The sequence below is a fragment of the Mytilus trossulus genome, chromosome 3 (assembly GCF_036588685.1).
Source record: "Mytilus trossulus isolate FHL-02 chromosome 3, PNRI_Mtr1.1.1.hap1, whole genome shotgun sequence".
NCBI classification, from domain to species: domain Eukaryota; kingdom Metazoa; phylum Mollusca; class Bivalvia; order Mytilida; family Mytilidae; genus Mytilus; species Mytilus trossulus.
In genome coordinates, this window is record NC_086375.1 from 19182385 (window position 1) to 19203681 (window position 21297).

A 21297-nucleotide genomic window follows, 5' to 3' on the forward strand; every position below is an offset into this window, starting at 1 on the left:
GCTCAACATTTTTTATTTTTCTGAGCACCGTCAATGAGTTTAATATACAAAATAATATACTAGACTCCAACAAATATGAGGGTATCACTATCAGCCTTCAATGTGACACAACAATTGAGGTATCTACTCAGATTTATTACTGGCACTTACATGTGTCCAATTTTAAAAGTAAATGTGTTTTTGGCAAATCAGATCGCCACATTCATCTTTTGATCAGAATTCTTTTAAGCAACCAGGTTGAAACCAACCCTGGCCCATCAAACTTGAATGACTCCAGTTACCCATGCTCTATTTGCTCGCATGAGTGTACCTGGGACAGTGATGCCATTGTTTGTGATAATTGCGATAAATGGTGTCATATTGGATGTGTAAATATAAGTCCATCAATGTATGAAAAGTTTGGAAATTCATCAGCACTTTGGATATGCCCGATATGTGATACTCCTAATCACTCTAGAACCATTTTTCAATCATACCTCTCATCAGGTAATTCTATTTTGAACCCTAACTCATATTCAGTACTTTCAGATAGTTCAGCTTTTTCCTTAAGCTTTAATATAAATGATAGTCATGAAAACTTTGGAGACCCAGTTGCTACATCATCACCTAAACCACCAGTGACGAAGCAATTAAGAAATAAGAATATTAATAGACAAAACTCATTAAGAGTTCTTCAGATTAATTTTAGAAGTTGTAAAAATAAAGTTCCTCAAATTGAAAATTTATTAACATCATCTAAACCAGATATTATTATTGGTAATGAAACTTGGCTAAACAAAGATGTATTATCTTCTGAAATTTTTCCAAACACACTATTTGAAGATGTATTCCGAAACGACAGGGTCGGAAAAGAAGGTGGAGGTGTATTAATCGCCATTAAAAAAGGTATTATTTGCCAAGAAGTATATAAAAGCAAAAATGTAGAACTTATTGCTGCCCAAATTAATATAACTGATACTAAATCCTTAGTTATTATTTCTGCATATAGACCACCAAATAAAAATGATATAGACTATCTCAAACAAATGATCATTGAAATTAATGAACTTAAGTTAAAATTTAAAAATTCCACCTTCTGGCTTGGTGGTGACTTTAAGCTTCCAGACATAAAATGGCCTGAGCAAAATATATCTGGCTCAATGTATTCTAAGGAGCTGAATGAAGCATTTATAGATATGCTGAACAACTTAGGCATTGAACAAATGGTTGATTTTCCAACTAGGAAAGATAATATACTTGACCTTTTCTGCACAAACCAACCTGCATTAATAACAAAAATAAAATCTATACCAGGTATATCTGACCATGATATTGTTTTAGTGGATGCAATCTGCAAGCCCCAAAGATCTAAACAATCACAACATAAAATTTATTTATGGAAAAAGGTAGATATTAAAAAGATAAAAGACGTAACATCTCATTTTATATCTGAACTTATATCTCAGACTAATGAAAATTTAAATATTGACCAATTATGGAATAAATTCAAAGAAGGTAGTAATAAAATAATAGATGATAATGTACCAAGCAAAATCACTAAATCTAAGTACACCAACCCTTGGGCAAATAGGGATATAGACCATTTATGTAAAAAACAACGTAAAGCTTACAACAAAGCTAAAAAAACTGGTAAACAAGAACATAAAGATAAATATAAAAAGTTAAAAGCTACTGCTCAAAGAGAAATAAGAAGAGCCCAGAGCACATATATGCAAGAAATAATTAGCCCCCAGTTAGAAGAAAAACCTAAATCTTTCTGGCAATTTATTAAAAGCAAAAAAACAGAAACATCTGGAGTGTCACCATTAAGAGGAAAGGATGGCTTATTGTATAGTGAGCCGAATACACAAGCTAACATCCTAAACGAACAATTTAAAAAGGCTTTTACTACCGAAGATACATCCTCTATGCCAAATAAAGGTACAAGTCCCCACCCCACTATGCCAGACATATTTATTAGTAATAATGGCTTATTAAAGTTACTTAAAAACTTAAATCCACATAAAGCCACTGGCCCTGATAATCTGCCAGCATATTTTTTACATAATTTTGCAGAAGAATTGTCTCCATTTTTGACATTCTTTTTCCAAAAATCTATTGATACTGGTAAAATCCCAAATGATTGGAAGCAGGCTAATGTTGTACCTATATTTAAAAAAGGTGACAAGCATAACGCTATTAATTATAGACCAGCTAACTGCAATATGTTGCAAAATTTTAGAACATATTTTAACAAGCAACATAAGGAAACACCTTACAACTAATAACATATTAAATGATAGTCAGCATGGGTTTAGAAGCAAAAGGTCTTGTGAGACCCAACTTATCATCAGCATACAAGATCTTGCTAAATCATTGGGATATGGTAACCAAATAGATGTCATACTTTTAGATTTTTCCAAAGCTTTCGATAAAGTCCCCCATAAAAGATTAGCCCAGAAATTAGAATTTTATGGTATTAGAAATCAAAATTTAAATTGGATAAATGACTTTTTAGCTGACAGGCAACAGCAAGTACTACTAAACGGTGTAAAATCTTCAAAATTAGCAGTTGATTCTGGTGTCCCTCAGGGAACAGTTTTAGGCCCAACATTATTTTTACTCTTTATAAATGACCTACCCGAACATGTAACTTGCAATGCAAGACTTTTTGCAGATGACTGTTTATTATATAGAAATGTAAATAATAGTTCTGATGCACAATTACTTCAAAAAGATTTGTCTAGTTTAGTAAAATGGGAAGAGGATTGGCAAATGAATTTTAATCCTGAGAAGTGTTATGTAATTCATATTTCTAAAAAAAGTAAACCTTCCACTTTTGATTATATATTACATAATCATATTTTAGAAGCAGTAAAAGACAGTAAATATTTAGGCGTAACTATAAGCCATGATCTTGATTGGGGAACGCATATTAACAATATTACTTGTAAGGCAAATAAAACCTTAGGTTTTCTTCGTAGGAACTTAAAAAACTGCACACGTAAGGTTAAAAACCTTACGTACACATCACTTGTCCGTCCGGTCGTCGAATACTCTTCCCCTGTCTGGGATCCGTACAAAAAACAACACATCACTCAGGTTGAGCAGGTACAGCGTAAGGCAGCCAGGTTTGTCTTCAATGATTATAAAGACAGATCACCTGGAGCAGTTTCAAATTTAATAAAATCATTGGAATGGGAAAATTTAGAATTAAGAAGGAAAAAGGCTAGATTAACTATGCTGTATAAAATAAATTGGGGGTTAGTAGAAGTTCCTAAGGACAACTTAACAATTTCTGATAGACGCACTAGGGGGAAACATAAATTTAGGCAAATATCCACAAATAAAGATTTCTATAAATTTTCATTTTATCCTCGCACTATTTCGGACTGGAACTCACTACCTGAAGCAATAGGTATGTCTGACACCCTGGAATCCTTCAAAAGTGGCATATCCACTCTAACACTTGAAGGATCCACAGCAACTTATTAAACTTTAAAGCCACTGTACATAATGTATATATGTTATTGATAACGATTTTTCTTTGTCATATTATTTTTAAATTAAGTCCATATGTACATAGCACACAAGTTCCGGGAAGTTTTACACTCCTACCTAGGAGTCTACTCCCGTATTCGGAAGAAGAAGAAGAAGGGGGATGTGAATAAAAAATTGGGTTCAATTTTTCTCATTTGGAATTTCATAAATAAAAAGAAAATTTCTTCAAACAGTTTTTTGAGAGGATTAATATTCAACAGCATAGTGAATTGCTCTAAGAGAAAACAAAAATTTTAAGTTCATTTGAATACATTCATTCTGTGTCAGAAACCTATGCTGTGTCAACTATTTAATCACAATCCAAATTTAGAGCTGAATCCAGCTTGAATGTTGTGTCCATACTTGCCCCAACCGTTCAGGGTTCAACCTCTGCGGTCGTATAAAGCTACGCCCTGCGGAGCATCTGGTTGTGTTTTGGTCTGTTTTTCTCAAACTTAATCAGTTAATGCAATAGGTTTACTATATTTGTTGTATTGAATGATTGTAAGGTGTACATGTTTAGCGGGCAGATGTCATCTGACCTTGACCTCATTTTCATGGTTCAGTGGTCAAAGTTAAGTTTTGAGTTTTGGTCTTTTTATCTAATACTATATGTCATAGGTCAACTATATTTGGTGTATGGAAATTATGTCAGTTGTGCAGGTTTTATTTGACCTTGACCTGGTTTTCACGGTTCATTGCTCAGTGTTAAGTTTTTGTGTTTTGGTCTATTTTTCTTAAACTATAAGCAATAGGTCAACTATATTTGTTGTATGGCAGCAGTGTTAGCTGTACATGTCTGCCTGGCATGGTTCATCTAACCTTGACCTCATTTTCATGGTTCATTGGTCAATGTTTAGTTTTCTTGGTTAATGTTAAGTTTATGTGACAGTTGTAATAAAGCTTTATATTAAGAAGTATCAACATAATATCAATGATTAGTAAAGAAGGCGAGACATTTCAGTGTGTGCACTCTTGTTTTCCTAGGAGTTATGCCCCATAACTCTGAAGCCCCATTAGTCAAACACCCCAATAGTTCAATGTCTCATTAGTCCAACACCCCATTGGTCAGATTCCCAAATAATCAGACACCCAACAAGTCCAACACAGAATAATTTAACAACACTTTATCCCATTTTCCTGTACTAAGGGAATTCCAATTTTGTTTTGTGTATTTTGCCTGAAGACATTGATCTAATCAGCTAAATATGTTGATAAATAAAAGTTTACTTATGTTTTGTTGTCAATTTAGCAATATCAAATTTATTGATAAAAAAATTCATAGTTCACCTTATTTTTAAGCAAAAGTGAAAGACTTGACGAATCAACTGAAACTAGCTCGACACAATTTGGATTGTGCAAAGCAAGAGCTAGCTGAATACAAGGAGAAAGCCACGAGAATTTTGCAGGTTAGAATGTGTTTATCTTGTACACAGAAATCAATATTTGTTTTGATTGTGTGCTGTATGATAAGGAGATTATCATCAGACTGTATTGTGTTTATGGTCACTTGAAAAACACTGATATCACTAAGATTACATTTCTACCTTGACAGGTAAGTTTGTATTTAGCCTATGAAATACTTATTTAGCCTTGAGATTTGAAAGGTCAGTTTATCCCATTCATACAATAGAAGTTTACCTATGAGGGTCAGAATGGGGTTTACAGAATAGAGAATACATGTAATAGCAACAAATAAATAGAGAAAAGAGAAAATGAACAATAAAATAAAATATAGAGAATACTGTGGTGCAAAAGTATAAATAATAAATGTGCAAAATAACTTGAAAAGGTAACTTTAGTAACTGTAATGCAATACTGATAATATAACTATCAATGTACAGAATTGATAATTAATCTTGTAACAAAAAGACTTTATAGTAAAATCATTTTCATGAACATTTTACAGAATGAGAGTTATTTTTAAGGCTATTAAACATGTTAAAAGGAAAATGCCATAAAAATTTAAAGAATACAGATGTTAAAAAACCCATGCAGGTCCTCATGTCATTTACATTGTCAATATATAGGCCACATCTAGTAAAACTGGTTTTAAACTAAACATCTGGTCAAACTGGTTTGATATAACTGATAGTTTCTTGCCCTAGTTGTATATTTCACAGTGACCTTATGTGTTTGTGCTAAGAGTACATTGTAATGTCATATTTATTGATTTTCTGTTGGGACATGACCAAAATTGTAAACATAAACTGTAAATAAAAAACAGTGGCTTGAGATTTCACCTGATATTAGTTTAATAAACAATGATAAATTAATATTTAGAATTTTATATCCTGGTTGATGATGTTTTTTTGGGACCAAGATGTTTCTTCATTCTAGTTTATATGACTATTTTAACCTTAAGACAAGACAGTGTAATAGATAACCTGCAAGCATAGTCTATTTCTATAACAGTCAAGCAGATAGTTTTTTTTAATATCTGAAAAAAAAACTATACCATGTAAAGAAATATGCAATTTATATAACCTTAAATAACCCCTAAAACTCAACATTAACAGATTTTTAAGAATTAAATCAAGATGCACAAAGTTTTAAGTATTGGTCAGAATATAGGGTTCTTTTGTACTTTAACAATATGTATCACAATAACAATAAAGTGACCTTAATTTTGAATTTTGGACAGGGTAAATGGCATGAAGCCAAATTTATCAACTTCTATTGTATGAATGGGATAAACTGACCTTTCAATTCTCAAGGCTAAATAAGTATTTAATAGGCTAAATACAAACTTAGATGTGAAGGTAAAATTGTAATCTGAGTGATACAGGTGTTATTCAACTCACCATAAAGCTGCCAAGCATTTTATTTTGTCATTTTTTGGTGGAAGAAGACTCAAGTTTCTAAGAGCCTATACAGTTGGCTGTAAAATCATTGAACTGTTACCAGAAGTGTTGCTGTATCCCTTTCTTTGCCTTACAATTTTATAACAACTTCTGTGCTGTATCTTGACAACCTCATTTTCACGGTTCATTGCACAGTGTTAAGTTTTTGTGTTTTGGTCTGTTTTTCTTAAACTATAAGCAATGGATCAACTATATTTGTTGTATGGAAGAATTTTTAGCTGTACATGTCTGCCTGGCGTGGTTCATCTGACCTTGACCTTATTTATATGTTTCCTTGGTCAATGTTTAGTCTCTTGGTTAATGTGAAGTTTATGTGACAGTTGTAATAAAGCTTTATATTTTGGACTAGCAACATAATATCAATGATTAGTAAAAAAAGCGAGACATTTCAGCGGGTGCACTCTTGTTAGTATGTGAGTTAACCATGATGAGATTTAAATCAAGTTTGGGTTTTGTTTGGCTCGGCTAATTTTTGCCGAAATTAAAGGCTTTGGACTCAGATAAATTGTTGAAAATCACAGTTAAACAGACTTTTTTTCTTTATGCCTTCAGATATTGGGCTGAATTTAGGTACGTCAGTTAACCATGATCAGTTACATATCAAGTTTAAGTTTAGTTCTGCTCTGCTGAGTTTGCCGAAATAAAGGGATTTGAACTTTGATAAATTGTTGAAAAACACAGTTGTACAGACTTTTTTTCTAAAAGCCCTTAGATATTGGGCTGATTTTTATACTACCGTATATTGCTATCACGTTGGCGTCGTCGTCGTCCTCCAAATACTTTTAGTTTTCGCACTCTAACTTTAGTAAAAGTGAATATAAATCTATAAAATTTTATCACAAGGTTTATGACCACAAAAGGAAGGTTGGTATTGATTTTGGGAGTTTTGGTCCCAACATTTTAGGAATAAGGGGCCAAAAAGGGCCCAAATAAGCATTTTCTTGGTTTTCGCACTATAACTTTAGCTTAAGTTAATAGAAATCTATGAAATTTTGACACAAGGTTTATGACCACAAAAGAAAGGTTGGGATTGATTTTGGGAGTTTTGGTTTCAATAGTGTAGGAATTAGGGGCCAAAAAAGCATTATTCTTGGTTTTCGCACAATAACTTTAGTTTAGGTAAATAGAAAAGAATGAAATTTAAACGCAATGTTTATGACCACAAAAGGAAGGTTGGTATTGATTTTGGGAGTTTAGGTCCCAACAGTTCAGGAATTAGGGGCCAAAAAGGGACCCAAATAAGCATTTTTCTTGGTTTTCGCACCATAACTTTAGTATAAGCAGAGACATATATACACAGAGATTGGCAACTCCGTGAAATCCCGTTAAAGATCGCGGCCCAGAATGAGATTCTCGTCGATAAAATTTAGAACATGCAATCAAGTCGGGGATGAATAACCTCGATAGATAATCAAGAAAAGCAATGGGAAAATTATATCAGATCATATTATAATTTCTTTTCTAATAAAAAATACTTGAATGTTATATTTATCTTTCAGCATTTATTGAGAAAAATATTGTTATATGATATGCATTTCATAATTAAAATTTCAAATCTGGTAATGCTCAATTGTTATTACAAGGAAATTTTCGGTACGGCATATATCTTTGCAATAGTTTGTTTAATTACACAGTGAAATTGTGTGTGTCCGATTTTCCGGTAATTAGGTCCTTAATAGAGTTGTGATTGTTGATTCACAGGTGTGCGATTACGCAATTTATTGCCCTCCGATCACCTGAATATTACCGGAGGTGAATTCTAAATGGATTATTACTTGGCAATTGTTTTTTAAAGATTTACAAATTCTGACATACTATTTTAACCATGACCAGAACTTTATTTTAACAGAAGCACTCGGCAATACTATAGTGTATATTCAATCAGGAAAACAGAAAGAGTCTTTTAACATGTCAAAAAAAGAAATGAGGCAACTTTGTCATATCAGAGACATTATATGTCTCTGGTCATATATATAAAAATATGTAGCCAGTAGAATTTTGTGGCCGAATTTTGTCTCGTGAGAAACTGAATTTATATCTGTTTTAATTTAATTATAATGTTTAATTGTAGATTGACCTAAAATAAAATTATTTATGGAACATTTGCGTAAATTTCCTCAATGAACGTACATTATAGTGTTGTCGAAATCACTATTTTTTGCTGCCATGAAATATTGAATATGAATCCGTCATTATTTGTATTTTTTTAAAGACTTCAAGTTAATATCACAGATTTTGATTAAAAACAATATGTTTCATAAGTACAGTAAAATGCTCTGCTCAACTCTGGGAACAGTATATATATCTTACGTTAATATATATGTTCCTGCTCAACTGTAGAATTTCAATGTTTTGTTTCATAAACCACTGGAGTATTTCAACATTCTTATCTTTACTCTTTCCAGAGACATATATACACAGTGAATCTTGAGTTTGAAATTAGAAAGATTTAAAATTGTGCACAAGTTTTATCTGATCTTTTGTGGGTTTATGTTGTTCAAGGTAATTTTCTGTGCAGTTATTTTCATTTCATTTGATATTTTTTTCCTCTGTGTTACAGGACCTTGTACTTTTTGATTTGCCCCTTGACATCTGCTGCTTCTGTTTAAACCTTAACCACAAATATCTCATCTGTTTTAAATAAAAGTCTCATTCCCGGAATTTGTTATACAGGAATTCATTTTAATATCAGATTTTTATAAGCATATCAACTGCTTGGTCTCTTCCCACAACTTGTGTCAGTTAGGACGGAATGCATCAATAGGTACATACATGTACCAGGTCATGGATATAATATAAGTACACGTTATGTGCTTTTGACCTTCACAAGAATTTTTAAACATTCATAAATGTGCAAAGAATATTGTTGTCGTTGGGTTGTTGTCTCATTCTATGTTTCACCATCTATACCTCACATTTCTGTTTAGTCATAGCATCTGTGCCTTTCAACTTATTGCAGAAAATATTAGCATAAACATTTTTTCAAAACAGGAGAGGTGAAATAGTGATCACAGAATGAGGACATGTAAAACTGAAACAACACAGCACAACAGATAAATATAAATAAGCACCATTGACATTTTTTTAAAGGACTGAAACAAACATAGATGGTGACCAATGTAAGCGACTAGTGTACAGAAGTAGAGTGAACATTTCTTGCTTCTTTTCCTACACATTTTGTCATTTTATGTAAACAATTACATATGTTACTTTCCATGAAGAGGAAGGAATTTGTGAATAGAGTGGCCTTCTAATGATAGTCATACATGTAAATCCTTGTCTCATTAGCAATCATACTACATCATATTGTTATACATCTACATGTATTGTTTCTTGTAAAAACTATGTAAATTTTGTTAACATAAATAAGACTAATGAAGTTGAACACAAGATATTTATTTGCTTTTTTATCCATTTTACAGTCAGGATAAGCACATGTACTTTTCTCTCTTACATAACCATTGTTAGTTTTAAGTATCACATTGATAGTAGTAATCAGTCCACAACATGACTGTGCCGTCACTTTTGGAAAAAGTCATCACTAGTTGTTCCTGTTTGCCAGGAAGTCTTATTTTCAATCAGAAAGACTTGGGAGTCCTACATTCAGCCCATGTATGATATTATATCTTTTGTATGCTGCACTGACAGGTAAATTTGATCAACATCTTTGTCCTTTTATAGCAAGCAGGACCCTGTTAAAAAAGAGAAAGCTGTCAGATACTGAATGTAAAAATATATAAAATTGTAAATGTCATCAAAGTGGTGGAAATAATGAAAAAAAAAAACTCTATACACAAACCCAGTTTGTCATGATAGGAAAGTAATGCATGTGCTGGGTACAATAATTCTCTGAAGATGGAAAAGTCTACTGTAAATTCAGAAATTAATGCAAGGTTTTTATTATTGCGAAAAATGCGAAAGAGTTTAAAACTCACTTTTTGAAAAATTTTGAATGAATTTAACAGGATTCTTAACAGAAGTTGTAAAAATTAAAATCGCATTTCAGTTTAAAATGAGAAAATCAATAATAAATGCATGCAATAATTTCTGAATTTACAGTATCAAGTGTATACGGACAGGGGTCTGTCTTGATATTGAAACAAAACACCATGGCCGTCAGCTATAATACTGATTTTTAATTGTAAATTGCATCAAAGTGGGTGAAAATATGATAAAAACAACCTCTTTATGCAAATTCAGTATGTCATAGGACAAAAAATAATGAGCTAAGAACAATTATTCTCTGAAGATGGAAAAGTTTTAAACTGTAGCCATGGACAGGGGTATGTCTTGATATTAAAGAAAATTAACATGGCCGTCAGCTATAATACTGATTTTTAATTGTAAATTACATCAAAGTGGGTGAAAATATGATAAAAACAACCTCCATATGCAAATTCAGTATGTCATAGGACAAAAAATAATGAGCTTAAGGAACAATTATTCTCTGAAGATGGAAAAGTTTTAAACTGTAGCCGTGGACAGGGGTCTTTCTTGATATTAAAGAAAGTTAACATGGCAGTCAGCTATAATACTGATTTTTAATTGTAAATTACATCAAAGTGGGTGAAAATATGATAAAAACAACCTCCATATGCAAATTCAGTATGTCATAGGACAAAAAATAATGAGCTAGGAACAATTATTCTCTGAAGATGGAAAAGTTTTAAACTGTAGCCATGGACAGGGGTCTGTCTTGATATTAAAGAAAGTTAACATGGCAGTCAGCTATAATACTGATTTTTAATTGTAAATTACATCAAAGTGGGTGAAAATATGATAAAAACAACCTCCATATGCAAATTCAGTATGTCATAGGAAAAAAAATAATGTGCTGGGAACAATTATTCTCTGAAGATGGAAAAGTTTTAAACTGTAGCCATGGACAGGGGTCTGTCTTGATATTAAAGAAAATAAACATGGCTGTCATCTATAATACTGATTTTTAATTGTAAATTGCATCAAAGTGGGTGAAAATATGATAAAAACAACCTCTACATGCAAATTCAATATGTCTGGGGAAAGTAATTCATCACGCAATTTGTTTTATTCCTTTTCAAATGAAAATGTTTTGATAAAAATTACGACCGTGCTAAAAATTTCCATAACGTGCATCTCGGCCCAGTTTTTACCATTATTAAATACTGCAATAAAACGTTAATCGTCTCAATATTTTAAATAATAACTACTGCAAACTGAATAAAACAGGGTAATTCATAGTAGAAATTGAAATATATACTTACATTATGCTGTTTTGAAATGCTTGATATGAAATAAAAATCGAAGCGTGGTGGTGTACTTGTCGTGATAGAATCAATATGGCGATCTCGTTAAAGTCTCGTGAGATGCGTTAAGTGGATTAGATTTCGTTGACCACTGTTACAGTTGCCAATCTCTGTGTATAACTTTAGTATAAGTAAATAGAAATCTATGAAATTTAAACACAAGGTTTATGACCATAAAAGGAAGGTTGGTAATGATTTTGGGAGTTTTGGTCCCAACAGTTTAGGAATAAGGGGCCCAAAGGGTCCAAAATTAAACTTTGTTTGATTTCATCAAAATTGAATAATTGGGGTTCTTTGATATGCCGAATCTAACTGTGTATGTAGATTTTTAACTTTTGGTCCCGTTTTCAAATTGGTCTACATTAAGGTCCAAAGGGTCCAAAATTAAACTTTGTTTGATTTTGACAAAAAATTAATCGGTTGGGTTCTTTGATATGCTGAATCTAAAAATGTACTTAGATTCTTGATTATCGGCCCAGTTTTCAAGTTGGTCCAAATCGGGGTCCAAAATTAAACTTTGTTTGATTTCATCAAAAATTGAATAAATGGGGTTCTTTGATATGCCAAATCTAACTGTGTATGTAGATTCCTCATTTTTGGTCCTGTTTTCAAATTGGTCTACATTAAAGTCCAAAGGGTCCAAAATTAAACTTAGTTTGATTTTAACAAAAATTGAAATCTTAGGGTTCTTTGATATGCTGAATCCAAACATGTACTTAGATTTTTGATTCTGGGCCCAGTTTTCAAGTTGGTCCAAATCAGGATCTAAAATTATTATATTAAGTTTTGTGCAATAGCAAATCTTTTCAATTGCACAGTATTGCGCAATGGCAAGAAATATCTTATTGCAAAATATTGTGAAATAGCAATTTTGTTTTTGATTAGAGTTATCTTTCTTTGTCCAGAATAGTAAGCAAGAAATATCTAATTGTAAGAATTTTTATACGACCGCAAATTTTGAAAAAATTTTCGTCGTATATTGCTATCACGTTGGCGTCGTCGTCGTCGTCGTCGTCGTCGTCGTCGTCGTCGTCCGAATACTTTTAGTTTTCGCACTCTTACTTTAGTAAAAGTGAATAGAAATCTATGAAATTTTAACACAAGGTTAATGACCATAAAAGGAAGGCTGGTATTGATTTTGGGAGTTTTGGTCCCAACATTTTAGGAATTAGGGGCCAAAAAGGGCCCAAATAAGCATTTTTTTGGTTTTCGCACTATAACTTAAGTTTAAGTTAATAGAAATCTATAAAATTTTGACACAAGGTTTATGACCACAAAAGAAAGGTTGGGATTGATTTTGGGAGTTTTGGTTTCAACTGTTTAGGAATTAGGGGCCAAAAAAGGGCCCAAATAAGCATTATTCTTGGTTTTAGCACAATAACTTTAGTTTAAGTAAATAGAAATCAATGAAATTTAAACATAATGTTTATGACCACAAAAGGAAGGTTGGTATTGATTTTGGGAGTTTAGGTCCCAACAGTTTAGGAAAAAAGGGGCCAAAAAGGGACCCAAATAAGCATTTTTCTTGGTTTTTGCACCATAACGTTAGAATAAGTAAATAGAAATCTATGAAATTTAAACACAAGGTTTATGACTATAAAAGGAAGGTTGGTATTGATTTTGGGAGTTTTGGTCCCAACAGTTAAGGAAAAAGGGGCCTAAGGGTCCAAAATTAAACTTTGTTTGATTTCATCAAAATTGAATAATTGGGGTTCTTTAATATGCCGAATCTAACTGTGTATGTAGATTCTTAATTTTTGGTCCCGTTTTCAAATTGGTCTACATTAAGGTCCAAAGGGTCCAAAATTAAACTTAGTTTGATTTTAACAAAAATTGAAACTTTGGGGTTCTTTGATATGCTGAATCTAAAAATGTACTCAGATTTTTGATTATTGGCCCAGTTTTCAAGTTGGCCCAAATCGAGGTCCAAAATTAAACATTGTTTGATTTCATCAAAAATTGAATAATTGGGGTTCTTTGATATGCCAAATCTAACTGTGTATGTAGATTCTTAATTTTTGGTCCAGTTTTAAAATTGGTCAAAATTAAAGTGCAAAGGGTCCAAAATTAAACTAAGTTTGATTTTAACAAAAATTAAATTCTAGGGCCTCTTTGATATGCTGAATCTAAACATGTACTTAGATTTTTGATTATGGGCCCAGCTTTCAAGTTGGTCCAAATCAGGATCTAAAATTATTATATTAAGTATTGTGCAATAGCAAGTCTTTTCAATTGCACAGTATTGTGCAATGGCAAGAAATATCTAATTTCACAATATTGTGAAATAGCCAATTTTTTTTTAATTAAGAGTTATCTTTCTTTGTCCAGTATAGTAAGCAAGAAATATCTGCAAGATTTTTTTTCATTGGAGTTATCTTTCTTTGTCCAGAATTAACTTAAATCTTTGTTATATACAATATACAATGTATATACACTTTTTACTACCAACTGATAAATTTAAATAATCTTTACCATTCAGTGATAACAAGCAGTTTTTTTACATCTTAATATTTTATGATGTATTTAAATGAGTAGTAATTGTTGCAAACTCCATTAGAATATTTTAATTGAAATTAGTTTTGGAATAAGGGAAAGGGGGATGTGATTAAAAAATTGGGTTCAATTTTTCTCATTTGAAATTTCATAAATAAAAAGAAAATTTCTTCGAACATTTTTTTGAGAGGATTAATATTCAACATTATAGTGAATTCTTCTAAGAGAAAACAAAATTTTTAAGTTCATTTGAATACATTCATTCTGTGTCAGAAACCTATGCTGTGTCAACTATTTAATCACAATCCAAATTTAGAGCTGAATCCAGCTTGAATGTTGTGTCCATACTTGCCCCAACCGTTCAGGGTTCAACCTCTGCGGTCGTATAAAGCTACGCCATGCGGAGCATCTGGTTTTTATTTGGAGTTATCTTTCTTTGTCCAGAATCAACTTAAATCTTTGTTATATATACAATATACAATGTATATTCACTTTTTACTACCAACTGATAAATTAAAATAATCTTTACCATTCAGTGATAACAAGCAGTTTTTTTACATCTTAATATTTTATGATGTATTTAAATGAGTAGTAATTGTTGCAAACTCCATTAGAAATTTTAATTGAGATTAGTTTTGGAATAAGGGAAAGGGGGATGTGATTAAAAAAATTGGGTTCAATTTTCTCATTTGAAATTTCATAAATAAAAAAGAAAATTTCTTCAAACATTTTTTTTGAGAGGAATAATATTCAACAGCATAGTGAATTGCTCTAAGAGAAAACAAAAATTTTAATTTCATTAGAACACATTCATTCTGTGTCAGAAACCTATGCTGTGTCAACTATTTAATCACAATCCAAATTTAGAGCTGAATCCAGCTTGAATGTTGTGTCCATACTTGCCCCAACCGTTCAGGGTTCAACCTCTGCGGTCGTATAAAGGAACGCCCTGCGGAGCATCTGGTTGATATGTGTACTACGTCAAATTGTACCTCTAAAAGTCAACTGATACCAAAGTTAACTACCTGTCAACTAGAACAACTGCAATCATTGCAAACATGTACCACTGCAGACTCACCATTAAAAATATGCATTAATACATGTATATGCATTGCTTTTGAAAACCTTGAAAAAGTATTAATTGATTTGCCTCAATAATTAATTCATAAAATAAACATAAATGTACAATATACAAATGTTTAATGTTTGTTCTTTGAAGCAACACTGCCACATTTTTCATAGTTAAGTTTGCCTTGGTTTTTGGTTAACTGCCCATACTGCCTACAGTGCTTTGATTTAAAGTTAACTATCTACCATGCTGACAGAAAACTTTCAAGTGAAACCAAATCAGTAACTATTTTAATTTATTGGCGAAGTTTCATTGCATCAAGTTGACCATGCTGAGACGAATATAGGGAATTTAGTTAAAGAAAATTTGATTTGAATTTACAGTATTTGCAGTTTTTATGTTTAAGTATATAGTGAGTTTTGGTTGAGTTATGAGTATTTATTTATCAATAATGTGACAGAGAAGTTGGTAACTTGGTAGGGGCTGCTTTTATGGGAATTCAAGTTACCTTTAATGCATCTTCTTCCACCTCAGAGCAATCAGCTCTTTGATCACTAGTATTAACTGTTAATAGGGCTTATTGCATTTAACATGAAGATAGTCTTGTGTTAAAGTTTGTTATACACCAATTACTTTGTCAAGCCTTATAGAATTGTGTGAAATGATATTTAATGTATTTAATTTATAGGTTATAAGAATCTACTGTTCAATTTTTTTTCCAGTGATGTGTATTACTGATACTATTTGTTTTGCCTTGTTTTTCTAGTCAAAAGAAAGATTAATTGCAAGTTTAAGAGAAGGATCAGGAGCCTCAGGGGAATCTGTTGGTGTGTCAAATCTAGAGTATGATTCTGTCAAGCAGGAGAGAGATATGTTTAGGGAAGAATTACAGCATTCAAAGATGACAGCTGAAAATCTAGGATTAGAGCTGCAGGTTTGAATACTGTGGATTCATTTATTTTCGTAGTTACCGATTTTTGTAGATTAAGAAAAACTTGCATATTCATGGATACTTAATTTCATGGTTTTGCTGAAGTCTGCAAACAAACCCATGGAAAATTCATCATTGGTTGAACATTTAATTTCGTGGTTTGACTGTGCCCATGAAATCCACAAAAAAATGGTATCCAACGAATAGTAATGAATCCACAGTAAATTAAAATTTGTATGTAAATCACTGAAACAGAAACACAATAAAAACAATAAGTACAAGGTATCTGATGGGCAACATGCAGTCTTCAATAAGTCTACACTATATGTCAAACTCAAACTAATGCAAGGATCTAAGTAAAGGTGTGAATGAATAAAACTAAAACTATCAAACTAATGCAAGGATCGAAGTAAAGGTGTGAATGAATAAAACTATCAAATATCTGCCATAGAGAGGACCAAAAGTGTATGATACATCTGCCATAAAGAGGAACAAAAGTGTATGATACATCTGTCATCACTTTTCACTTTTCTATCCTTTTATTACCTGTCATGTCCACTTCAAATATAAGGCCACGGTTTTTTAATTTGTTGGTTTACGGATTTTCTCCATGAAAAAGTCGGGTCGGTCGGTCGGGAAAAAAAATCAAAAAAAAAATCTTGCAAGACATAAAACTGATATGAAAAATAAATATATATATTTCACCTTTCTAATAATATGTTTGTCATACTATTTTGTCATCATTCTTAAATTTTTGTTTTATGAAATATTATTGCTCAGCTGTAATAAACATCGCATGACATTGTCTAATAATTACCCGTAAAAAACGGGTGCACGGACAAAGACGAAATTAAATCGGCATTTCACAGACAAGAAAAAAGATTCACGTCAGTAGCTCTTTAAAATTAAAACTTTGTGAATAATAAGCACGAAAACTGATGAAGACAAAAATGTAAAAACATTCTACCAAAATAAGTTCCAACACACGTGTCAAAAACGTAATAGACTCGTCCACTGGTAAAACGAGAATATCGGGTTAAATAATCGTTGTCATACATTTACATTTTTTATCCAAATGGACGATATTTTTATATTATCTATGAAAACTAGAAAATTTCAAATGATTTGTTAAAATTCAGTATTTTAACTCGATGTCTTAAACTTCCACCTGTCCACATTTGGACAAGTCTATTTCTACGAGAACAGGCATCTTAAGGACTGGTGCCAAATAAAGGAAACACACTTATTGTGTAACTGGTTTCAAACACAGGTTTCGTTCCGCAAAATTATTTGCGCAAACGACATTTCAAGGTCATTAATAATTGATTTTTCTATTTTTAGAAACGTAAACTGAAAGTTTCATTTTTTCACAACAGAGAGTGTCATCACTTCTGTTTGTGATTAATGCATTTCATTTCATATATAGGGATATTTTAATTATTTTTCAGGGATAATGCATTTGTTAGGGTCGGCAGGAATAAAAAAGCATGAAAAGTCAATTTTATTTTTATTCTGGAAATCGACAAAATTGGGTCGGGGGATCTGTAAACCAACAAATTAAAAAATCCTGGCCTAAAGGTTAAATGCATGTTGTCTTAGTGGGACTTTTTATGATTTTTCTTTAATATGAAATAGATTTGATGTTTGATGCTTTATTTTGTTTACTACAAATTAAGTGTGAAAAAGATCAACTTGACCTTGTTGCTTCATTCATGGACTTTATATTAAGGCCAAGTTACAATAAATAGGCTATGTCACAGATTTTCTTAAATTATTTAAAAAAATCGATTTACTGATTGAATTCTTTCAAAATAGGTCCATGATTTTCTAAGTTAACATTGGCTATAAATTTGGGGATGTATGGCGGGTGGGTGGCTGCCAAATATTGTCCGTTCATTTATATGAAAACTCTTTTGAAACAGTCAGGTCAGAATTAAAGATGTGGAATATGATGGAAGAAGCAATGATATCAGTTTCACCACCAGATTGATGTTATTGATTTGTTTTTAGCTCACATGGCCTGAAGTTTCTTCGTCGTCTGTTGTCGTTGTCCGTCGTCGTTAACTTTTACAAAAATTTTCACCTCTGAAAGTACTGGGCCAAATTAAACCAAAATTGGCCACAATCATCATTGGGGTATCTAGTTTAAAAAATGTGTCTAGTGACCTGGCCAACCAACCAAGATTGCCGTCATGGCTAAAAATAGAACATAGGTCATAAGATTTTGGCTTATATATCTGAAACCAAAGCATTTAGAGCAAATCCTACTGGGTAAAATTGTTTATCAGGTCAATTTCTATCTGCCCTGAAATTTTAAGATAAATTTGAGAACCCATTGTTGGGTTGCTGCCCCTAAATTGGTAATTTTAAGGAAATTTTGGAAAGATTAGAACTTGTTCTAAATCTTTACTAAGGCACTGGCCTCCCTAACAACATGACAGGTTAGCTACTGTTACTAAATGTATTCACACTGAAATATAGTTCCCTATGGTTCTCATGTATGTGCACATAATACACATATAAACTGAAGAAATGGGTATATAATGGAGCAGTTTATTCAAGAATGTATGTCATTTTAAGGTGTGCTGATGTGCAGGCTTGACCACAATACCTCAGTCTTACATAATTATAAATACCCTGCAATATACATCTTAATATACAAATATTTGACCTCATAATTGAATACACAAATGTATATATTAGATGTTTGATATTTTTAAGGCTGATAGATTTGTTTATTGCCAATTACTTTTGATCAACATTACATAAAGGATTCTGTAAATAATAACTGAAAGATCAATGATTAATGGAATAACAAGATCTTTTAAAAAAAAAATGAGATATGAATATAAATATGAATATATAGAAGGTATTAAAGTAAGGCCTATAATTTACTTGATAAATTTTCAATAATCATCTGTAATTAATCGACAATTTAGATTAGTTCACCTTTTTTTTTTATCAGGAATTGGCTTGAAACAGTTTTAAAATTTTAAAACTTTTAATTATAACAAACCTTTGTTTATTAGTTTATTCCCTATCAATCATTATTTAGTTATTTGAATTTTTATTAGAAGTGAATATATATTTTGGCAATGAAGAAAGAATCCACATTTCAATAAAATAAGTTTTTTAATCTGTTTATGTTGAAAAAGTACATTTTCAATGCCCTGTGTTGAAACATACTTTAAAAATTTATCAAAAGGCGCTCTACAACTTTAATATTCAATGTCATATGACCTCTGTTTCAACTTACACAATGCCCCAAAACAACATTTTTAGATTATTTTTGTTAACACTAAAAAGTTTTTAGCTGTTTGTCTAGATTTTATGTCTTACAAGGATAGTTGGTAACATTTACTAGAAGAATTTTTGATTTGCAATTTTTTGTTTTTTTTGAAACATTTTCAGAACAGGCAACACTATTTCAATAAGATATAAACTGCAGTTTAAATAAAATTGTGCAAATTAAGAGACCCATATTATTTAATTTGAGCTCATTTTATCCTCATACTGGAAAAGCTTGTTTCCTTCTAAAGACATGCTGTTAATGCAATTTTCAGCAATAGTGCTTAATTAATGTTCATTTCCCCCCACCATACCTTAATATGAAATAATTCAAACTACTCTTCTAATTTTTCCATGAATGATTTCCATCACTTTGATTGGTTATTATTTTTAATATTGTTATAGATAGAGAAATTGTAAACATCCATAATGTTCAGCAAAGTAAGATCTACAAATAAGTCAACATGACTAAAATGGTCAGTTGACCGCTTCAGGAGTTATTGCCCTTTATAGTCCATTTTTATTATTTTTTTGTAAATTTTTGTAATCTTTTTCAATAATCGGGCAACTTTGTTGCTGCCCCAGAATTGGTAATTTTAAGAAAACTTTGCAGCTTTTGGTTATTATCTTGAATATTATTATAGATAAAGATAAACTATAAACAGCAATATTGTACAGCAAAGTAAGAACTACAGATAAGACAACATGACCAAAGTGGTCAATTGATCCTTTAAGGAGTTATTGCCCTTTATAGTCATTTTTTAACAATTTTCATAAATTTTGTAAATTTTTGTAAATTTTTACAAAATATTTTCCAATGTCACTTCTGGGCCAAGTTCATTATAGATAGAGATAATTGTATTCAGCAAGATTGTTAAGTAAAGTTAGACCTACAAACCCATCACCAAAACACAATTTTGTCATGAATCCAAGTGTGTCCTTTGTTTAATATGCACATAGACCAAGGTGAGCGACACATTAAGAGCCTCTTGTTCTAGTTATGTAGCTTTATTCAGTCTAAATGCATTTAACACTATTATTTAAGTATTTATAAGTGTTATTTATTTAGGAAATAGAGAGCCAGTTACAACAAGATAGTGATTCTGCTAATGAACAGATAAGGTCAATGGAAGAGAATTTACAGGAAGAAAAAAGAATACGGCTAGACTTTGAACAGGAGATTCTCAATCAAAAGCAGGTGAAATATCCACAAAAAAAATTTCACAATTTAGTTTAAAATGACCATTGAAATTCCCATTATATAGACTTATGATTAAAAAAGAATTTGCATCATTACATAATACTGTTCATGATTACAAAGCTATTTAGTTGAGTTTGACAACGTCAAATCAATGTACCACTTTGAGTACTTCAGTAGCTGATTTCTGTATAAAAATTGTTCTGATGAAGCCTGTTGTGCAGGCGAAACATGCAGACCACAGCAAATAAAATTGCAGACCATTTGAAGTGTTGTTGTCAATTTGTAGTATTTTAAATGTATCAACTGACTACAAAAGTAGTGAATTAGCAAAAGCGTAAGTAACTTGATTAACTGTTATTTTCAAGGAGCTCCAGTATACTGTTGAAGGAATGAGTAAGCAAAAGACAGCATTTCAAAATAAGATAGCAGATAGAGAAGCAGACATTGAGAAATTACAAAATCAGGTTTGTATATTTTAGATACAGAATGGTTTCACTAAGAAAGTACTTTAGATGATCTTTCCAATTAATTTAATTTTTATTTATTTGACATGTTCTTATTTAATCATTACTTTATACCTAAGTGCAAGGTGATATAAAAAATTACACTTTTTACATTTAACAAGTTACCATGGCAGCAAAAATGAT

The 21297-nt window shown here is 31.5% G+C and overlaps 1 protein-coding gene and 1 long non-coding RNA gene across 3 annotated transcripts in view; one reads left to right on the plus strand and one right to left on the minus strand.

Annotated features, from left to right (window-relative positions):
- Nucleotides 1–21297, plus strand: part of LOC134710325 (golgin subfamily A member 5-like) — a 104062-nt gene that overhangs the window by 51015 nt on the left and 31750 nt on the right. For both annotated transcript variants that reach the window (XM_063570651.1, XM_063570650.1), the window contains exons 7-10: nucleotides 4822–4928; nucleotides 15997–16164; nucleotides 20519–20647; nucleotides 21016–21114. In XM_063570651.1, the coding sequence (XP_063426721.1) occupies nucleotides 4822–4928; nucleotides 15997–16164; nucleotides 20519–20647; nucleotides 21016–21114 (503 nt within the window). The remainder of the gene's footprint in view (nucleotides 1–4821; nucleotides 4929–15996; nucleotides 16165–20518; nucleotides 20648–21015; nucleotides 21115–21297) is intronic.
- Nucleotides 9759–11719, minus strand: LOC134710324 (uncharacterized). The gene is made up of 2 exons (XR_010106113.1): nucleotides 11627–11719; nucleotides 9759–10075 (listed from the first exon to the last, which is right to left on the minus strand). It is a non-coding gene; the product is annotated as an uncharacterized LOC134710324 (long non-coding RNA).